At 40.8% G+C, this 23,738-nt stretch overlaps 1 protein-coding gene across 1 annotated transcript in view; it reads right to left on the reverse strand.

The window, feature by feature from the left end:
• Window positions 1-23,738, reverse strand: part of LOC126106180 (titin) — a 218,406-nt gene that overhangs the window by 17,312 nt on the left and 177,356 nt on the right. Inside the window, exons 14-16 of the mRNA XM_049912417.1 lie at window positions 19,247-19,421; window positions 9,194-9,255; window positions 3,451-3,563 (exon numbers count right to left, since the gene is read on the reverse strand). Coding sequence (XP_049768374.1) covers window positions 3,451-3,563; window positions 9,194-9,255; window positions 19,247-19,421 — 350 coding nt within the window. The remainder of the gene's footprint in view (window positions 1-3,450; window positions 3,564-9,193; window positions 9,256-19,246; window positions 19,422-23,738) is intronic.

Here is a 23,738-nt window from a genome sequence, read left to right on the forward strand (position 1 = left end):
CATCTCCTCCTGCTCCTTCACTCTGTCCATCTCCTCTTTCCCACTCTGTACATCCTTTCCCTCCCATCCCCCTCCTCTTCCTCCTCCTCCTCCTCCTCCTCCCTCTCCTTCTCTCTGACCTTGAGCCTTGTTTACTGTTACTGCAAATTCAGATTCTATAATAGTATCCCAATCATTAGCTAATAAGCCAGACGTCCAGTCTTCCTTGTTTTCTGTGAAAATATTTAAAAATGCTTAAAATATGTAACAGTGGAAACTCCAGGGTTAGATACCAACATTACGCAGCATTTTAGATTGGTACGACTACCGACCAGCTATCGACTAGGGCGAACGGCCACCATCACACTGTGGTCGATTACCCAGTGCCACAACATGGAGCTAAACATAACCTTCTTGATTTCAATGGCTCCATCACACCCTGGCCATATGGATCCTTTCCTCTGCCACCAGCTTAACTGAACAGAGAGGAGTTATCCTTACAACAAGTTCTCCACTCCCAGCATAATCCCAGCCTCAACCTGCCATAACCTACTGCCTCACATCCTTCACCCAGCAGTTACCACCCCCTGTGTGATCCTATTCTTGTCCCCTCACCCTTACTATCTGCCAGCCCCTGCCAGCACATCCACTTTTCTTCTGCCATCCCTGCTCCACTCCTCCTCCCTCCTCACCTACCTACTTCTCGATGCTGCACCTGGTGGCAGTCTTGCCATGCATCATCCATCTAGTCCCTGCATGCTCCACCAGACAGCACTCTTCTCTCCCTCGCACTCATACCCTGCTACCCCTTCCCCATCTTCTTCATATTGCTGAGTCCATTCTAAGTGGCAGGTTCATTCTGACTGTGTGTTTGTTTGTGTGAATGTATGTGTGTGTTTCCTTGTTTTACGAAGGCTTTGGCTAAAAGCTAAATGTAACTGTCTTTTTGTTGTGCCTGTCTGCAACTCAATGTGTCATCTTTATGGGGAGTAGCATTCTATCTTTTCCTTATATTATTAAAAATAAAATATAATGAGAAAGAATATATGGGAGAAACAATTTGTCTAATGCAGTTAAAACAGCCTCCGACAAAGGAAACAAAACCATATTACAGCAGAGCATTTTCAATTTTGCAATCAGTTCTAACATAAACCCTATACACTCTCATTTAAAAAAATATAGTCTATGTCTGTTTGAATGTTTAATAGAGCCACAATGACCAGCAAACATTTTTCTGGAGATGCTCTGGACAACAGTGGGATACCAACCCCACTGTCACCCACCATACCATCCAAGAAGCAGGAGTGATGGTCTGGGATGCCATTTGTTTCCTCAGCAGGCCCAATTTTGTTGCACTTCATGGCCAGCCATCCTGGGCTTACATTTCAGCAAGGTAACACCCACCCTCACATGGCGATATTTTCTACTGCTAGTCTTCGTGCTTGTCAAACTCTACCTTGTTTGGCAAAGTTGCTGGATCTCTCCCCAGTTGAGACATTACGAACATTATGATCAGGGCTCTTCAAAAAACTTGAGAGTTTGACAGCCTAACATGGCAACTGGACAGAATGTGGTATGATATCCCTCGGGATATGCAACAACTCTGTCAATCAATGCCAACCTGAATAGCTGCATGAAATAAGGAGCAATGTTGTACAAATGCATTACTGATGTGCTCAATTTGTGAGGCTCTTTTTCTTGAATAAATCATCCATTTTGGATAGTTGTGGCACCAATCCTGTGGATGTGTTGACAAAAGGCATATGTAAAGACTCTGAACAAACTCATAAACTGATTCTCATGTGTTTGGTCCTACAAAAATTCAAAAGAAATCTTTCTTCAACACACAATGTACACCCACACACAAATGTCAGAACCTGGGAACATACAACCATATAGGTTTGGACAATACTGGACATCCACACTGTAGCCCAGACCTGCTGTCCTCGAACTTTGACGTGTTTGATCTAATTACGGATTCTCTTCATAGGACACACTTTGAAGAAGATGAGAGGTAATTTGTGCAGTTAAAACATGGCTACATTCACAGGATAAGAGCTTTTGCCAATTAATACATCCTCTTGCACAGTGCTGGCATAAGTCCATGGTGGAGACTGTTGTTGTTGTGGTCTTCAGTCCTGAGACTGGTTTGATGTAGCTCTCCATGCTACTCTATCCTGTGCAAGCTTCTTCATCTCCCAGTACCTACTGCAACCTACATCCTTCTGAATCTCTTTAGTGTATTCATCTCTTGGTCTCCCTCTACGATTTTTACCCTCCACACTGTCCTCCAATACTAAATTGGTGATCCCTCGATGCCTCAGAACATGTCCTACCAACTGATCGCGTCTTCTAGTCAAGTTGTGCCACAAACTTCTCTTCTCCCCAATCCTATTCAATACCTCCTCATTAGTTATATGATCTACCCATCTAATCTTCAGCATTCTTCTGTAGCACCACATTTGGAAAGCTTCTATTCTCTTCTTGTCCAAACTAGTTATTGTCCATGTTTCACTTCCATTCATGGCTACGCTCCATACAAATACTTTCAGAAACGACTTCCTGACACTTAAATCTATACTCAATGTTAACAAATTTCTCTTCTTCAGAAACGCTCTCCTTGCCATTGCCAGTCTACATTTTATACCCTCTCTACTTCGACCATCATCAGTTATTTTGCTCCCCAAATAGCAAAACTCCTTTACTACTTTAAGTGTCTCATTTCCTAATCTAATTCCCTCAGCATCACCCGACTTAATTCGACTACATTCCATCATCCTCGTTTTGCTTTTGTTAATGTTCATCTTATACCCTCCTTTCATGACACTGTCCATGCCGTTCAACTGCTCTTCCAAGTCCTTTGCTGTCTCTGACAGTGTCATCGGCGAACCTCAAAGTTTTTATTTCTTCTCCATGGTATAAAAATACCTACTCTGAATTTTTCTTTTGTTTCCTTCACTGCTTGCTCAATATACAGACTGAATAACATCAGGGAGGGGCCACAACCCTGTCTCACTCCCTTCCCAACCACTGCTTCCCTTTCATGCCCCTAGACTCTTATAACTGCCATCTGGTTTCTGTACAAATTGTAAATAGCCTTTCGCTCCCTGTATTGTACCCCTGCCACCTTCAGAATTTGAAAGTGAGTATTCCAGTCAACATTGTCAAAAGCTTTCTCTAAGTCTACAAATGCTAGAAAGAGACTATGTAGAAAAACAGTATGTGTGAGAGAAATGTTGACCTCTAACTCTTAAGAATAAATGTGTTCTGAGAAAAAAATGTGGGGTTTTATTTATTGAATGGTTTTCATAAAACAAATAGTATAGCAGCTCTGAGTACAAATTAATAATTAGCTTTGTGATGGACTGTGCACACAGGCTTCAGCTGTTGCCCAGGTGTCGTGCACCCCACGGTAGAGCCGCATCTGCATTTATAGAAAGGCAACGCACAGAAGAAGGAGCAGAGACGTACCAGCGTGCATCCACTTCTGGCAGACGGAGCAGCAGATGAGCCCCGGCTCTTCCTCCGGGCGGTTGTTGAAGCACCGGCAGCACAGCTGGCAGTAACGCCCCTTGTGCCACAGCCTGAGGAAAAACAGCAAAACAACACATTGTAAGCTTCTGTTCATTTTTTTTTTTCAACACACCCTATCCAGAGACCACTACAGTCCTACAAGTCCATAACAGAAATTTTAACAGATATTAAAACTGCAATAGCAAAATTAAGTTACTCAAAATCAGAAGACATTTATTGTCTCTCCAATTTTGTAATAATAAAAAAAATAGCAGATGTCATAGCACATCCACTCTGTTCTCTTATGAACCGGATGTTTGTTAGTGACTGTTCCCCTTCATCCTTAAAAATTGCAGTCATTACTCCACTGCACAAGAAAGTTGACAAGTCTTGCCCTAATAATTACCGTCCAATCTCCCTTGTACCCATCATATCAAAAGTAGTGGAATATTGCATACAGCTCCAAATCAGTCAACATCTGTCTGTGAATAATATTCTTAGTGACTCTCGGTATGGCTTCAGGCCCGGCCTGTCAATGGCAAAAGCAGTTGAAGATGTTGTTTCATATATATTGTCATCATTCGAATCAGGATTATCAGTTAATGCCACTCTTGTGGACCTCAGCAAGGCATTTGACTCTGTCAGTCACAGGATATTACTAGAAAAACTGCACTGCTATGGTATTAGAGGCTCAGAACTATCTCTGATCAGATACTATCTGAGTGACAGAAAACAAATTGTGCATTTTAACAATATGAGCTCAAATGTCTTGGATATCATGCAGGGTGTACCACAAGGCTCTGTGTTTGGACCTTTACTTTCTATAATATATGTAAATGACTTGCCCAGCACCATGTTATGTAAATCCACACTCTATGCAGATGATACAACTTTTGTTACAGCAGGGAAAGATTTAGGAAAATTAAACAAGGAAAGTGAGGCTCACCTCAGAGCAGCCATCAAGTGGTTCCAACTCAATGACTTGCATATAAATCATGATAAAACTGTAAATATTCTCTTTAGCTTGTGTGTTAAGAGTGATAAGATTGATTGTGTCTCAGTTAAACTACTTGGGATCCATCTTGACTCAAAATTAATGTGGAAGAGTCATATCGATTATATTTGTACTAAGTTAGCACGTGTGACATATTTGTTAGGTAAACTAAGGTCATGTGTTAGTGGTAAGTTATTACTCAATGCATACTATGCCTTTTTCCACACCCATTTAACATATGCCACTTTTTTGTGGGGAAACTCGCCCGGAGCAAAACAAGTTTTCATTTGGCAAAAGAAGGCAGTCAGATGCATCCATGGAGTCAGAAATAACGAGTCTTGTAGACCATATTTCAAAAATCTAAAAATACTAACAGTTGCAGCCCTCTTTATACTAAGTTGTCTGACACACACAAAAGAAAACCAACACAGTCACAAATTACGACAATCTATCCATTACCATGACACACTTACAAAACAGCAAACTGACATCCCAGTTGTTAGACTAAAGAAAACTCAAGATAGTTACAGGTACATGGGAGTAAAACTATTTAACATGTTGCCAATAGAGGAACATAATGTGTCACTGAATGTGTTTAAAAGTGTCACAAAGAAATGGCTTAGAGAAAAAGCTTTTTATACAATAGAAGAGTTTATAATGTGCACTAAAGATGATCTTAAGTACTGGTACTAATATAGTTTTACTTAGATTAGTTTCACTTAGATTAAACTTATACATGTCAATATAATGCAAATACCTTGTGCAGCATCAAGGACAAATTTTTGTATCTTATTAGACAATAATGATCTACAATATATTACACCATTTCTGTTTGTTATGTAAACTGTATATGTACACAAATGACAACATCAATTGCATTTTTAATGCCTAAAGATGGATAATAAAATAAATAAATAAATAAAAAATAAACAATCCTATTCTTATCCTTGCCCCCTACTCCCACATTCCTGCTATCATATTACAACTTGTTCACATTTATTTACCTTGTAATTCCACCGGACGTATTGACAAATTGATTGATGTAATTATTTGTACTTCCAATGAGGTCGCTCAGTGCAGTGAGGAGTGATACATCCACTGGTGCCACCAGGTCACTCGGTTAAACCACAATGGCAGATATAAGGATTGTCACAGACCATCCCAGTCTCCCTTGTCTCAGCTTGCCAATGTGGATTTATTTGGTTTCTACTATTCCTGGTCATCAATGTTTGGCTCACACATGGTCCTGTCTATTTTCATAATGCGATGCACTGCAGTCTCCATATTCTGTTCCACTGCAAGTGAGCTACCATGAGTGCACTGAGAGATAGCGTACTTTCCAGTCTGATTAAGTTACAGTATTCTCCAGGACTAATGTCTGACTTATTCAACAAATCTCCAGGGTACTTTTATCACCAAGAGGTATCCATCTCTAGAAGTTTTTGTTTCTGTTTGCTTCCAGCACAATCAGGATGTATTTTTTTCTGTGATCTCTTAATATGAGGGTTGAATGAAAAGTAATGCCTCGACCTTCATTAATTTGGTTTGGATGACAATATTTTAACAAATCCAATGCAGAAATAATCCTTAGAATGTGATCTTTAATTATCAATATTCACTTTTCCACCAGCCGATTGTATACATTTCTGCCAATAATGAACAAGTTTTCTGAAGCTGTCACAGAAGAAGTTGACACTGTTTCCACAGCCACAGCCTCACAGTTCTCTCAACATCTTCATCAGAAGCATAATGATGTCACCGCAGATCATCTGTCATTATCAGGAACAGATAGAAGTCAGACAGTGTTAAATCTGAACTGTATGGAGGATGCCGTGTGGTGGTGAGATTCGGTCTCTGAAGCAATAATGTGACCTACACGTTCTTGTGAGATGCCTATTGTGCTTGCAGTTTCTCTCTGAGTGATACGACAATCATCCTGAATCAATCTGTCAACATTTTGCTTGTGAAACTCAGTGGTTGCTGTCACAGGATGTCCAACTCTTTGTTTACCATGCAGGTCAGATGTCCCGGCCTCAATATCTTTAAACTTACTCGCCCAATGATGCACAGTGCTCACATCAACACAGTCACCATAAACTGCTTTCATTCTTTGATGAATCTCATTTGGGGTGACACCTCCTGCTGTCAAGAATTCAATAGGGTCCATACTTTACACTGTAACAACACAACCATTGAATGATAAGGCTTCCCACCAACTGGAGCTGTAGAGAAGAGGCTACAGAAAAAGCCAGTACCTGCCACATACCAATGTTGCCAACTGTTGAAGAGTTATGAAGGTGGAGGCATACTTTTAAGTCAACCCTCGTACTTAGTTGGTGTTCAATAAAACACATGTTCTTGAAGGAGCAGATGCACAAAATTTATTTTCCTTTCTTTAAGTCTTTATTTTATTGCTCTTTCTTCTTCATCATTTGTGTTTTATTTTAATTTTCTCCTATGCTGAACCAATTTGGTTTTAGCTATGCCTCTGGTTTCATTTGTACTTCCCTGCTTTAACTCAAAAATTGTCCTATCTGCTGTTCCTAGCTTGTAGGGGTTTCCAAACATTGACTGTTGTTATCATTTCACTGTTAACTGCTATCTTACCTTATTCTAATGACTCTATTCCTTCAATCATTTCCTTCATTTTGGAGGGAAAAGCAAATTCTGGTTCTGAAAGTTGTAAACCTTACTCTTCCTTTTGGTAACAATTGAAAGAAGTGGAAAATTTTAAGATCTGAAGCTTTTCCTAAAAAAAATGAGGTTCTTGACATAGTACAGTATGACAAACAATGAGACAGGACTACATAAATCAATGTCTCACAGATGAAAACAAATCCTGCATGGGTAAGCCATAAATTCTGAAAGGCACATGAATGCCCACCTCCAAGTGAAAATTTTCATGGTTCATATGCAGATGGCTGTCATGGAAACTCTGACTCCTCTTTACATACTATGATCAAATTGTTGCCTTGTGAACAGATAACTAAACTGAATTTTTAAATTTTTGCAATCTTCTTTCTTTCTTGAAAATTTGAAGTTCTCTGCTATGTCTCCTGCTGTTTCCTTACACTTTAGATAACTCAATAAACAGTAATTTATGCATTTTAGCAGACTTCCCCCTTGTTTTTAATTAAACACAACATTTATCATAACAAAATTTTCAGCTGACAGTATCAGCTCTAATGATAACTCTTATTAAAAACACACTCTCAGATGTTTTCATATTAAAACAGGGACCATTGCACACAACATCTGACTAGCTACCCAGGCATTCATAGACCTGACTGTAGTGGGATCTAATAAATATAGCTATTCATTACTACAGAAGGATCTTTTGAATGAGAAAGGGACAGAGAGAGACAGCTCTTTTCCCTTCAATGACAAAATAATTTTGCTGTTCCTTAGCTTATGGTTTAAAATCATGAACAGTCAGTAAGCAGGAAGAGAACCTAGACAGAGATAGGAACCTCTAAAAAGTTGGAAAGAAGACCAGGTCAGCTGGGACCCTTAACATCTAGATATGGAGAACTGCAGTGCAGTTCGAAGTGGACTGACAAAGAAGTACAGCTAAAAATGTCTGCTCATGCAGAACTGTTCTGTATGGCAACCTGCTAAATATTTATGAAGGAGATGAAGGTAGAATGAATAAGACAATTAAGACAAGCAGAGAATGGAGGCTGCACTAACAGTGGCACTACAAAAAGTAGGGATTTGGTTTGATTTTTATATATTAACATTTTATTTTCATTCGACACAACCTCAAAACATCTCAAAATGTTAACTGGTATCATCCTACCCTGACCATAGTAAAACCAAAAGAGAAAGAATGAAAGAAAAAGTAACCTACAATATTTCTGTCAATCCTATGTATAGAAGAATACATAAATAATAAGTTTTTTATACCTGTACAATAAAAGCAGTAAATGGTAATCACAAAGTCATGTAATACATTGTCATAATGGATAGAACAAATGGTGAAATATAATGTATTTTTTCTTTCTTTCTTTCTCTTCTTCTCTTTCAGTTATGATAGCCAGCATAGACAACATCAATAAACATTTAGAAGCTTTTTGGGATTGTGTCAAATGAAAATAATGTGTTAACAATTTAATCAATCACATTCTCTGACAGCAAAATGTCATTCTTTCATAAAAAATTCAGCTGTTCCAGAAATAGCTATAATAGCAATACCTGACAGCAAATTTTATATTAGAATAAGAAAGCTTCACAGTCAGCATTGTACAGAAAGTCCAGCAAATCTTGCCCATTTTACCTATCTGGAGAAAGAACAATAAAAGCTGTGTAATTTCCCAATAAGCAAACTAATTTGATATTATCTGATTTCTAAAAGAACTTAAAAATATTAACCTACATTTCCCAATAAGCAAAATAATTTGATATTATCTTATTTCTAAAAGAACTTAAAATATTAACATACTTCAATTGAGAAACTAAAAAATTTCAAGCAACCAATTATTTTACCATCTTATTTTTATAGAAAAGGAAATAATTTCTCAGTCTACTTCATTGGTAATGAAAGCTTTTAAAGAGTATGTTAAATACGGGAACAGTTCAGCAGTACACTGATTAATTAATTGCTATTGCAATGCATAATTTTGAGTACATAAATTATTGCTTATCTAACAGTACTGATATACATGAAGACTAGTTCCTTAGCAGCCGTTGGAATAAACTTGTACTTACTTGGAGCATGGGACACAAAGTGTCTGGGCATAGACTCTAGTGCCTTTCTCTCCTTTCTTGTACTGAAAGAAAGAAAACTAACTTCAACAAACACATGAAAATATTAAGTTTAAGCATGAAATGGCAAGTTAAAGAGTTGTCTTAAATAACAATAGGAGACTCATTATGTGTCAGCAGGGGTGCAGCACATGCAAAGAACAATGAGTCCAAATAAATGCGATGTACTAAATAATATACACTTATCTGTCACTTACATCAAGCTGGCTGTATTCATTGTAGTTTCAAGCAATGAGTTTGCCCAAGGCTCAGTATCTGAAGTTTAACTGTAGTGTCATGTCTAATGGTTATGTTATAGTGCAACCTTTAATTTGGTACACTGGTCAGCCAGTGTGTGGTTTTCAGGTGGTTTTCCATTCATGTAGGCAATTTCTGGTCTGATCCCCAATCTGTGCCTCAGTTAATTTAATACACAAACAGTTAAAATATAAGACATGAAACAAACTGTAGACAGTTCACAGACAGATGGTCCACACAATTTCCCTCTCTTAGGTTAACTGACGACTGTGGGGACATGTAGGGTATTAACCTACAAAGTTACCTTTTCAGGGGCAGTGAGAAGTATACTTACCATCAACTGTATTTATTTGCTGCATTCGCAGAAATCCACCTTACCATCTCTGTACACTTCAGTCACTGTAGTTTCTGCTTGTGAAATAAAGCTTTTAATTGTTGTGAACTCTCTCTTGTGCCTTTTAGTGAGCATGAGAAATTTACATGTACCAAATAACGTTGTTTTAAAGGCCAGTGGGAAGTATGCATACTACCAAAGTAATTCTTCAAATTGGGAACACTTATCCACATAAGCAACTTATCATTTGGTGTTCCTCAAGCACCCCTTTCCCCTTCTTCCAGCGGAAACTAGCAGCGTCAATTTTCACTACTAATTGTGATATGCACTATATAAACATCTTGCACTTGGGTGCCACCCTCAGCTTGGTGCCACAAGTGGCCCCTACTAATTTTGACATGTCTTATGTAGAAATCTTAATGTTGTTGCTGCTCTGGTGCCCCTTTCAGCATGCCACCCCAGTTGGCAGCTTGTCTTGCTTGGGCCTTAAAACGGCCCTGAGTATACTTTTAAAAAAAAAAATTTCTGTTTGTGGAGTGTGGGAAGTGTATTTACCACCAACATAATTGTTTTACTACACTCATTGGAACAGGTCTTATCACCTCTAGATATGTCTGGCATCTTGTGGGAATATGCTGTATTAGTTGTACAAAAACTGGTACAACAATCAGTTTCAATTTGCTCTGAGATCACAACTGCTGTCGTTTGTGAAGTTGGAACACTTTGCTTCATTTCTGCTTATGGAGATAATAGTACGAACAAACACAAATACTGAATTTTCAAATCTGGGGCATGGCAAGTGGGCTTCAACAGATATTTAGTGTCATCAAGGGACTTTTGAAGACTGTGTAATGGCAATGTACAACAGCTCATAAAATGGTATTGGGAAGCTTATTTACCACCACAGTTTTTTGGTAAAAATCAGAAAAATTAAATTATCAAAAATTAAAAATAGTCACAATTCTAGTACAATAAAAATAGCTTCCTTGAATCATTGCAAAAAATATGCTCACTTGCCCCATGCATGTCCAAAGGAACACTGCATTGTAATTCAGAATAACAAAGACACCGCAATATTACATTTATTCACCGATACCGGGCAAGTGACTTTCAAATAAAATGTCTCCCCTGTGGGGGAATATTCATAACAGATGTACGAGTACAGGTTGTAGACACATGGTTGATGACATCCGGAAGTATGGCTCTGGGCAGAGCCAAACTTCATGCTTGGGTAGCCAAATGGGAAGGTGACAGCTTGCAGTAAGTGGGAAATCCAGATTCAAGTCCCAGTCCTGCACATATTTTCAATGTCATCATTCCATCAGACAGCTGACGGTAGCCCATATTCACAACTACAAATACATTTCATGTACAGGTGTACTACTACACACCCAAAACCAAGCAAGTCTCTATGAAATGGAAACATGCTGATCCCCCAGTATGAAAAAACTTCAGAGTGATTGAATCTGCCTGAAAGTGCTTGTGACAGTGCTCTCGGATATGCATGCTGTGTTATTGTTGGATTTTACTGAACACAAGACCGCTGTGAAAGCTGCTATGTACATTTAAACTTTGGGTAAGTTGTGTCATGCCCTTCATGACAAATGCCACAACATTAATGATGATGGTGTCAAATTTCTTCGCGGCAATGCTCGCCCCCCCAAGCTGCTATTCTTGTTCATGAGAAAAACGTTAAATTTGGGTGGGAGGTGTTCCAGCATCCACCCTAGAGTCTTGACATTGCATCGTTGGACGTATGTCTGTTTGGTCCCATGAAGAAATTCCTGTCTGGCCAACACTTTGCAACAGATGCATAAGTGAAATCATATCTGCAGATGGCTAAACTCCAACCAAATGGACTCCTACGAACAGAGCATATTGAAACTGTTACCACAATGGGAGAAATGTGTTGAGAATGTTGGTGACTATGTAGAACAATACATAAAAGATGTAAGTTCATTTGTGTCTTTTTCGTAATAAAATTATCTTCCCTTGTACTACTGCTCTCTAGTTTTCTTCCTATCATAAAGAAGTACAACTCTAAATCATGTATGTACTTGCCAATGGTGTGTACATCTACAAACTTACTATCCAATCACGTCTTCTCGGTGCTTCACCTTTCTTGTCAAGCAGGGTACATTATGAACAACAAGGATCCCAAAACTGGTCACTGGGGCATACCAATTTTTACCATAGGTGGACCAGAGACGTACTTCTTAATAAGCTAGCCTCTTTGTGTTCAATTTGTGCTTGTAAGCATGATTGTAAGAGATTCCTCTAATACCATAAGTTTTCAGTTAGCTAAATGGCAGCTCATGAGAAATTGTAAATGTGTATGATATAACTAGGGGTAAATGTGTCACCCTTTCTTTGTCATTCAATTTCAACAGTAATGTGTGGGTGAGTTGTCATAAGGCACATAATGGTGACTGGCCTTTCTCTGAAACCATGCTGTGTTTCTAGTAACCTTTCTTTTACTTCACAACACTTTTTTAATCTCATTGCAACACTTTTTACTAGCATTTTAATTAAGATCGGAGTTAAAATGATTGGTCAGTAGTTTTCAATGTTGTCACTACTGCCCATGTTGTGAAATGGATTACTAAATCATCATAATTAAGCAGAACTAGAACTATGACAAATTGTTATGACAATCTGAACTGATACGCAGGTACCAGACAGTAGCAGTCCACTGGTTCTGCCATGCAACCTTGCCATGTTTTATGGGTACCTTATTGAGTATGGTGGCTGTTGCCTCCTCTGACCCATGCCTACCTGTATTAACAAAGACTGCATCTTTACCTTTATGTTTCTGCCATATCAAGACATGGCATTGTTATGGTCAACTTCTTTTAGTTTGCATTATAACTCACGTTCATCTAGCTTAGGATCTGATTAAGTGTGACATTTCACCAACCCAATTCCTTGCATGATGTTCAACTTTTAAGATATACCATAAAGAGAGAACCAACCACAACAGAACCATTCCACATGGGATGAACATGAAGTACATGGAATATCCTCAGACTCCAAGAAGAACATAACAATACCAGTTCCAAAAAATGCAGGTTCTGGTATGTGTGGATACTACTAAACCACCAGTTTAACAGGCCATGGTGGTAAAAAAACTAATACATATTACTTACACAAGAATGGTAGAATACGAGGAAACTGACCTTGCGCAAGATTAATTTGGAATCTGAAAGGCAATACTAGTCTACGACTAATCTTAGAAGATAGGTTGAAAAAAGGCAAATCTATATGTACTACTTGTATATTTCAAGAAAGCTTTTGGCCATCTAAACTAGAATACACTTTTTAAAATTCTGAAGATAGCAAGGATAAAATGCAAGGAACAAAACATTATCTACAACTGTTACAGAAACTAGATCATAAAGGCTGGAGGGCATGGAAAGGAAGTATGGGTTTAGAAGGGAGCGATACAGCATTGTAGCCTAATCCCCATGTCAATCAATTTGTGCAATGAGCAAGAGAGAAACTTAATGTGAAATCTGGCAAGGGAATGAAAATTTAGAAAGAAGAAATAAAAAACACCGTGGTTTACCAGTAGGATTGTAATTCTGTCAGCGATGGCAAAGGACTTGGAATATGAGTTGAAAGTAATAGATAGTGTCTTCAAATGAGGTTATAAGATGAATATCAACAAAAGTGAAATAAGGCTAATGGAGTGTAGTCGTATTAAGTCAGGCGATGCTGAGGAAATTAGATTAGGAAATCACACACTGAAAGTAGTAGATGGATTTTTTTCTGTTTCGGTACCAAAATACGAGGTGCATTCAAGTTCTAAGGCCTCCGATTTTTTTTCTCCGGACCAGAAAGAGATAGAAACATGCGCATTGTTTTAAAATGAGGCCGCGTTCATTGTCAATACGTCCCAGAGATGGCAGCACCGTACGGCAGATGGAATTTTACTGCCAGCGGCAAGAATGAGAACTGTTTTAAATACTTAAAATGGCGACGGTTTCCTTACTTGAACAGTGTGCAATCATTCATTTTCTGAATTTGCGTGGTGTGAAACCAATTGAAATTCAAATGGTTCAAATGGCTCTGAGCACTATGCGACTTAACTTCTGAGGTCATCAGTCGCCTAGAACTTAGAACTAATTAAAACTAACTAACCTAAGGACATCACACACATCCATGCCCGAGGCAGGATTCGAACCTGCGACCGTAGCAGTCCCGCGGTTCCGGACTGAGCGCCTAGAACCGCGAGACCACCGCGGCTGGCCCAATTGAAATTCATCGACAGTTGAAGGAGACATGTGGTGATGGAGTTATGGATGTGTTGAAAGTGCGTTTGTGGGTGAGACAGTTTAATGAAGGCAGAACATCGTGTAACAACAAACCGAAACAACCTCGGGCTCGCACAAGCTGGTCTGACGACATGATCGAGAAAGTGGAGAGAATTGTTTTGGGGGATCGTCGAATGACTGTTGAACATATTGCCTCCAGAGTGGGCATTTCTGTGGGTTCTGTGCACACAATCCTGCATGACGATCTGAAAATGCTAAAAGTGTCATCCAGGTGGGTGCCACGAATGCTGACAGACGACCACATGGCTGCCCGTGTGGCATGTTGCCAAGCAATGTTGACGCGCAACGACAGCATGAATGGGACTTTCTTTTTGTCGGTTGTGACAATGGATGAGATGTGGATGCCATTTTTCAATCCACAAACAAAGCGCCAGTCAGCTCAATGGAAGCACACAGGTTCACCGCCACCAAAAAAATTACGGGTAACTGCCAGTGCTGAAAAAATGATGGTGTCCATGTTCTGGGACAGCGAGGGCATAATCCTTACCCATTCCGTTCCAAAGGGCACTACGGTAACAGGTGCATCCTACGAAAATGTTTTGAAGAACAAATTCCTTCCTGCACTGCAACAAAAATGTCCAGGAAGGGCTGCGTGTGTGCTGTTTCACCAAGACAACACACCCGCACATCGAGCTAATGTTACACAACAGTTTCTTCGTGAAAACAACTTTGAAGTGATTCCTCATGCTCCCTACTCACCTGACCTGGCTCCTAGTGACTTTTGGCTTTTTCCAACAATGAAAGACACTCTCCATGGCCGCACATTCACCAGCCATGCTGCTATTGCCTCAGCGATTTTCCAGTGGTCAAAACAGACTCCTAAAGAAGCCTTCGCCGCTGCCATGGAACCATGGCATCAGCGTTGTGAAAAATGTGTACGTCTGCAGGGCGATTACGTCGAGAAGTAATGCCAGTTTCATTGATTTCGGGTGAGTAGTTAATTAGAAAAAAAATCGGAGGCCTTAGAACTTGAATGCACCTCGTAATGGAAAATATCAGAAGTAGAAAGGATAAAAAATGAGGACTGGTGATAGCAAGTGCAGTTTTCAAAAAAAGAAATATTTTAACACTTAATATAAATTAAGCATTAGGAAATACGAGGGCGGTTCAGAAAGTAACCTCCGATCGGTCACAGTGCGGGTTGTGGGGAGAGTAGCGACGCCATCTGTGCGTTCACGCACTCAACAGGTCAGTTGGCATCAAGCCGTGGTTGAGTGAACGTCGTACCTGCGCTAGTTTAGTTTTTGTGGCAGTTTGAAATGTGTGCTGCAATAGAAAACCCCGCCAAATGTGAAGTGCGTGCTGTCATAAGGTTTTTTACAGCCAAAGGATATTCTGCAGCAGATATTCATCATGAGCTTTGTGCCGTGTACGGACCGAGAGTTATGAGTGAAGGAGTTGTCCATGAATGGGTACATTTATTTAAAAGTGGATGAGAAAACGTTCATGATGAAGAGAGGAGTGGTAGACCATCATTGGTGACTGACGAACTCGTTCAGACAGTTGATGCAAAAGTTCGTGAAAATCGACGTTTCTCAATGTCGGAGTTGTCTACTGGTTTTCCACAGATTTCTAAGACTCTCTTGTACGAGATAGTGACAGCAAGATTGGGTTACCGTAAGTTCTGTGCACGATGGGTGCCCAAAATTCTTACCGACCACCACAAAACTCAAAGAATGGCCTCTGCATTAGACTTTCTGTCACGTTATGAGGACTAAGGAGAACAATTGTTAAACAGAATGGTGACCGGTGACAAAACCTGGATTAAGTACGTGAACCCTGAGACAAAAGAACAATCAAAGATGTGGGCACATTCAAATTCGCCTACCAAACCAAGAAAAGCCTCGCAAGATTTTTCTGCCAGAAAACTGATGGCAACGGTGTTTTGGGATGCCAAAGGGGTTTTGTTGGTTGAATTCATGGAATGTGGTATGACCATTAATCAAGATGTGTACTGTGAAACAATAAAAAAGTTACGACGGGCTATACAGAACAAACGCCGTGGTATGCTGACTTCCGGTATCGCTTTTTTGCACGATAACGCCCATCCTCACTCTGCTCGCAGAACAACGGCCCTTCTTGAGTCCTTCAAGTGGGACGTTATCAACCATCCACCTTACAGCCCAGACCTGGCGCCAAGTGATTATCACCTCTTCATGCATTTGAAGAAATGGCTCGGGTCACAGCGGTTTGATGACGACGAAGAGCTCAAAGATGCGGTCACAGGCTGGCTCCAGGCACAAGCGGGTGATTTTTATGCAGAAGGAATTTCAAAGCTTGTGAAGAGATACAATAAGTGCCTCAATCGCTATGGAGACTATGTAGAAAAATAGAGCAAAGATGTAGTTGTAAGATGTATATATTAAAATATTTTTATTTAACTTGGTGTATTTTTTTAAATCAACCGGAGGTTACTTTCTGAACAGCCCTCGTATTTAGTAAAAATGTTTGATGTTTCTGAAAAAGAGAACTATTTTAACACCTAATATAAATATGAATATAAGTTAAATTGAACAATGGAAACTCCACGTAGGAATACCAACAACATAGGAAAAGATGGATTGCTATTTACCATAAAGAAGACTCCAGCCCAAGATACTTGAGTTGGTGGCCATGTGTGCGTAAGGTGTGCTTGCTTTGTGTGTGTGTGTGTGTGTGTGTGTGTGTGTGTGTGTGTGTGTGTGTGTGTGTGTGTGTTTACTGATGAAGGCTTTGGATGAAGGTTACATGTGAATGTCTTCATGTGAATATCTTTAAATGTGCCTGCAACTGGACATGTCTTCTTTACAGTAAGTAGGAATCTATCTTTTCCTACAATATAAGTTAAATAATTGTCTGATGTAGCCTTGTGCGGAAGTGAAACACAGGAAATGAACAATTCAGACAAGAAATCAACAGAAGCTTTTGAAGTGTGGTGCTACAGAAGAATGCTAAAAATACAATGGGAAGATTGTTTAATTAATGAAGAGATACTGAACCACACAGAGAGTGTTCCAGGAACACTCAGTTTGATAAGTGAGGGAATCGTGCGGGTAAGAATTATAAAGAGACCACTAGGTTCAACTACAGTATCCAGGTTTTAGTGGACGTAGGTTGCAACATCTATCAGAGGTGGAGATGCTGCAGAGGATGAACTAATGTGGGAGGCTGTATCAAACCAATATCTGGCCTGAAGCACACAACAGCAACAATTCACCATGTATTATGTCACTATCACTGTGGGTAACTCTCTCCAGCTGACAAGCTTATGAATATTATGGAAGTTACAATGGCCACTGTTTTAGAGAATAAAGAAATTTTAGCAGCTGCATATGTTTTTTCTCTGGTTGTCATTTAGACTCCTCACATTAAATGGGGGGTATATAATAAACAGGAAACATCACCATAATGTTTTTGCAAAATTACACTGCCAGATAAAAATGCAGCTCCCACAAGGATGAGGTCATTTTATTAACAAGTGATGTGATCAATATTCCATCATTGTAGAAGTATATGGTAACAAATTCAGACCAAATGAAACACACGTGTCACAGTAAAAGGTGCCCAAACAGGCACATCAACACACAGTTATAACCCTCCGGTGGCAACACAGGTGTGTGTTCTCACATGCAAACGATCGTAAAGCTGCTGAATGGCATCCTGTGATAGACTGTCCCCAGAATCTTGTGCCTGAGAAAGATTGCCGCTAGCACCTTATGCCTTTTGTTGCAATTCAGCAATGGTTCTTGCAGGCCCTGGAGAATGAATAAGTTCCCACTTCATCATGACCCATACATGTTCAACTGGTGAGAGATCTGGTGATCTTGCTATCCGGGACAACTGTTGTACACCACGAAGAGCACATTGCATCAATGCAGCCATACATGGAAGTGCACTGTCCTGCTGAAAAATCACGTCACCTTCCTGTCAAAGAAAAGGTAGTAGCAATGGTTACTTTACCCTGTAGAAATGTCAGGTGGGACCATGTGACCACGAGTTGTAACTGATGCTCCCCCTCGCCCCCTAGTGAAGCCTGGGTTGGGACCTGTGTATTATGGGTGAATGCACTCTGGAATAGGCAGCTCACCAGGTCTAAGCATATATGTGTACACCTTACACTTGCATACGGACAGCACCCTCTCTCATCAATGAAGACAATAGTGCCATTCCACTATCCAGTTAACTCCTTTGTGACACCAGAGTAGCCATGCTTGGTGGTTTCCTAGTGTCTGTGGTAGCCTGGCCAGAGACACATGTGATTTTAATACTGCTGGAAGCCAGACAGTTCCCAATGGTCCCCGATGACACAGCTGTTGCATTGTGTGCTCAGATTTCATCCCTGGATGATGTTCAATAGGCCACTGCTGCTTACGCAATGTGTCAGTCTCCATGCGCATTGTACAATGTGGACATCCAGAACCTGGTCGGCAGGCCACTGTTAAAAGCAGCAACACACCACCAATAGACAGTGCCTGACATGTGCAGCAGTACTTTCCTATGTCCCTCCAGCTTCCTGCACATCCACAATGCAACCCTGTTTAAATGGCTGAAGCGGTTCACCAGGAGTATGTATTTGCCACTGGAGCACAGTTGTACCCTAGAATGAATTTTGCAGACATTCACCTCTAAACTCAGCACAGTTACTGAGTGCAGAGTCAAAACAGAGGGTGCACAGACAGGCCTCGTCAGTGCCATCCGATCACCAATGATCGTGAGAAACTTATCACTAACACTACAACCTCTCAGCATGCACATACTGACGCTGGTGCCACTGAACGCAGTTCTCGAAGGTGTTGCATTATTTTTCCTGCACACAAACCAGCTTTTGGCTTCTTAAATCACTGTCCCTGACAACAATGGCCTAAGAAGCTGAAACCTGGTTCGTGACCAAGTATAATGTTTTAGAACATGTGCAAGTGTTTCCTATTTATTATTGTTGTCATGTTCTGCCAAGCAGTTAGTGAGTGAGTGAGTGAGTGAGTGAGTGAGTGATTGAGTGAGTGAGTGGGAGGGAGGGAGTGAGGTAGTCATGTACTTAACTGACCCTTCCTTGCTCTCCTTCACCATTTCTCACACATTGACTTAGCTTAGTATTCTTTACATCCGACTTACCTCGTGCTGCCACTGTGGATTCACTATTACAGAAGCACTGGAGCCGTTGTTTGTGGTAGTCGGGTCGACATTGCCAGCAGGAGTCAGTGCTCCACAAGAGCCACAGATGGAGCACTCCTTGCAATGCCAGCGTCCACTCGGCACACGCCGTAGCCCCACACAGTAAATGTGATACCTGCAGTCACCATAATATCTTAATGTGGCAAACACTATAAAGGGCATTCTGAAACTATCCACTAAAATTATTACAGGTGGTAGAGAACATCAAAACAAACATATTTTGATAAGAAGTATATGGTCTCCATAATCTAAGTGTAATGTTAGAGAACATTTTGTTAGTGGTGCTGACGTAAGCTGTTGTGCCAGTGTCATTGACTGGGAATGTGTACTGATATTCAAAACTATTCTGTGTAGGGATCAAAACTATTCTGTGTAGGGACGGATATACCTGAGAATGTCAGACAAAGGATGCACTGGCAGCATGATGGGGTGCCAGCCCATTTGAGATTTACTGTGTTGAATAATTTGAGAGTCACCTGCAGGAATCGATGGATCGGCTGGAATGGTTCTGTGACCTGGCCACCCAGGTCTGTGACTTCACCTGTCTGTATTTCTTCCTTGTTGTCATACGAAGCAGCTGGCATACGAAACTGTTGTGATTATGGAATAAGACTCGGAACTAAATTCGTGTCACTGCTGGTACAATTGTGAACACACACTGAGCATGTACTGCGTGCATACAGGTCAGTGGTCGTGCCTTTGAGCAGTTCCTGTGAATGCCACTGCTGAAATTAGCATGCTAAGCTACGTTCTCTGAAACTTGTCCCTAGCATCAGCAATTGCCATCAGGGGAGATATACACACAACAAAAAAAGTTTTGTATCACCCCAGTTCCCAGACTTTGACTGTGGATATTGTATCACAGACACAGTCCATTTGACTGTTCAGAGATGTCACTAAATCTGCCCAATGATGTAAACAACCATGCACAAGCAGTGCCTATTAAATGGAGGGGGTCTGACAGCCGATCAATTACAGTCACCCCACCAGGAAGGAGGTACAGGGCTCATGTTGTTTGTAGTTCAACAATGCCTAGACAGTCAATATCATGGTTCAATCGCATCTGCATTGTTACCTTGTGCCAGGAAGGGCTCTCAACAGGGAAAGTGTCCAAGTGTCTCAGAATGAACCAAAGCAATGTTGTTTGGACATGGAGGAGATACAGAGAGACACGAACTGTCCACAACATGCCTCGCTCAGGCCACCTGAGGGCTACTACTGCAGTGGGTGACCGCTACCTATGGATTATGGCTTGGAGGAACCCTGACAGCAATGCCAACATGTTGAATAATGCTTTTCGTGCAACCACAGGACGTCGTCTTATGACTCATACTGTGCGCAATAGGCTGCATGATACGCAACTTCACTTCCAACATCCGTGGCAAGGTCCATCTTTGCAACCATGACACCATGCAGGGTGGTACAGATGGGCCCAACAAGATGCCGAATGGATCTCTCAGGATTGGCATCATGTTCTCTTCACCAGTGAGTGTCACATATGCCTTCAACCAGACAATCGTCGGAGATGTGTTTGGAGGCAACCCAGTCAGGCTGAATGCCTTAGACACACTGTCCAGCAAGCGCAGCAAGGTGGATGTTCCCTGATGTTTTTGGGTGGCATTATGGTGGGCCAAAGTACGCCGCTGGTGGTCACGGAAGGTGCCGTAAAGGCTGTACGATATGTGAATGCCATACTCTGACCAACAGGGCAAGCATATTGGCAGCATATTGGCGAGGCACTCATCTTCATGGATGACAATTTGCGCCCCCATCATGCACATCTTGTGAATGACTTCCTTCAGGATAACGACATTGCTCGACTAGAGTGGCCAGGATGTTCTCCAGACATGAACCCTAATGAACATGCCTGGGATAGATTGAAGATGACATGACCCACCAACCATGCAGAGGGGTCTATGCCGAATCGCCATTGAGGAGTGGGACAGTTTGAACCACGACGAATACAGGCATGCATCAATGCAAGAGGACCTGCTACTGGGTATTAGAGGTACTGGTGTGTACAGCAATCTGGACAACCACCTCTGAAGGTCTTGCTGTATGGTGGTACAACATGCAAAGTGTGGTTTTCACAAGCAATAAAAAGGGCGGAAATGATGCTTATGTTGATCTTTATTCCAATTTTCTGTACAGGTTCCAGACCTTTCAGAACTGAGGTGATGCAAAACTTTTTTTGATGTGTGTATATTTGTTTTCATGTTTTCTACTTCCTGTATTAATTTGAACAAACAGTTTCAGAACACCATGTATATCTACATCTCGGTGTTCTACTAGGTGAAACTGGTGAAACTATTATTTCATGAAGTACAAATTTCAAATTTATTCAGATATTATGTGAATGTGTGGTGTCTGTTCTTCCAGATGTGCAAGGGGGGGGAGGGACCACAGAATCCGCAGCTGTGATACATTTTATGTAAATTGTAGGTGGCGGGGGGAGAAAGAAAAGGTATGAGAAGCAAGAGTTGATGTCAGCTGCATCGGGACTTTATGTGGAATCGGTGGTGCCTCGATGGGCAATGAATCCGCCGCCTTTAGTGCAGACACACAATTACGTTCGACTTCCTACTGGAATCTCAAAGGAGCTAACATGGAGAACATGGAAGGGGTACTGTAAACAGGTGGTGGTAGGTGGGAGTGTGGGTCAGCCGGAGTGTGTGCCGAGACAGTCCAAGCAACTGCAATAAACACTGTTTCTGGATGGTGCAGTGGTTAACACAACTGCCCAGTAAGCAGGAGATCCCACGTTCAAATCCACGTCTGGCACACATTTTCACTCATCGCTACTGATTCTGCATAAAGTCCTGATGCAGCTGACATCAGTAGTTCCTTCCCCTTCCTTTCCTTTCTGCCCTCTCCACCTTCAATTTACACAAAAATTATTCAGATATGTTGCAAGGAGAGAAATACAAAGGTAGTTTATATATTTCATCACCCAACTCATTTTGAATGTGCACAGGAAAGCAAGGACCGGCACCTGAAATGTAGGTGTTCATTAGTAATGTGAGCTGGGTTAGTTTCTTGCCTGTTCCATATCTTGTACTTGTAACATCTTGTCATGATGTGAAATGTGTCTGTAGATTTGCAAATATGATACATTTTCTCTGTGAAAACATGGCTACATGCTGGTCATTTACAAATCTGGATTTTTTAAATCTTAATCTGCAACAAAATTTGACAAGTGCAAACCAACCACTTGCACATTACCTACTCAGAAATTCATCTACGCAATAGAAGGGTGAGTCAAGTTTCAATTTGTTTTTAAAACTTCTGTTATCTGCCAGCACGTTTAATCTGCAGGATAGGTTATCAAATGTTTTTATGACTGATTGCTTTGCTCCTTTCTGTGGGAGAGTTAGGTTAAGTTTTAGATAGTGGAGGCTGTTTCTGTTTGTGGTCTTCATAAATTCTACTATTACTTTCCAAATTGTGCCTAATTCTTTACAAATAGAGTAAATATACTTTGAGGCTGTCATTAGCGTGCCCTATTCTGTTAAACAGTTGCCTATGTAAAGTTCATAGATGAACACCACATTTCTATGCAATGAATATTTTGTGTCTATCTGTGGAATTATATCATAAAATTATTCCATGTGACATCAAAGAATGGAAGTGTGTAAAGTAGGTAAAAATAAGTCTCACTTCATCATAAACCTATGAATGAGTATCAGTTGTTATAGGGTTTGCACATCATAAGGGAACCATCAGCCGGCCGGGGTGGCCGAGCGGTTCTAGGCGCTACAGTCTGGAACCACGCAACTGCTACGGTCGCAGGTTCGAATCCTGCCTCGGCATGGATGTGTGTGATGTCCTTAGGTTAGCTAGGTTTAACTAGTTCTAAGTTCTAGGGGACTGATGACCTCAGAAGTTAAGTCCCATAATGCTCAGAGCCATTTTTTTTGGAACCATCAGCAGTATTCTTTAATCAAGGAAGACAATCAGTTGGTGATGATTTCAGCAGCACGGAGACAGCCAAGAAAGTCATGAAGGAAACTCTGAAATGTACTGTGAGCACAATTTATCTACATCTGAAGGAAAAAATGGTTGCAACATTCCACTAAACAAAAATGAAGGTTCTGTATATGCTACATGAGCATCAATTAATGCATAATAGGTGTCCAAAAACAATCTCCAATTCTGCCATTCAGAAGCAATTGCAGACTAGTGCAAGCAACGAACTTTAAGTGAGAGAGAGAGGAAGAAAAAGGCAGGAGCAGAAGCCAGAGGCCGAGTCAGAAGCAGAGGCAGGCAGAGAGAGTGAGTGAGTGAGTGAGTGAGAGATAGAGAGAGAGAGAGAGAGAGAGAGAGAGAGAGAGAGAGAGAGAGAGAGAGAGTCTGTAGTACAGTAATGATAGCTACACTGAGGAGACAGAAGTCTTGCAATGCACATATACCGATGGCATTAGTATCACCTACA

This window comes from Schistocerca cancellata, chromosome 10, assembly GCF_023864275.1.
Source record: "Schistocerca cancellata isolate TAMUIC-IGC-003103 chromosome 10, iqSchCanc2.1, whole genome shotgun sequence".
In the NCBI taxonomy this organism is placed as follows: domain Eukaryota; kingdom Metazoa; phylum Arthropoda; class Insecta; order Orthoptera; family Acrididae; genus Schistocerca; species Schistocerca cancellata.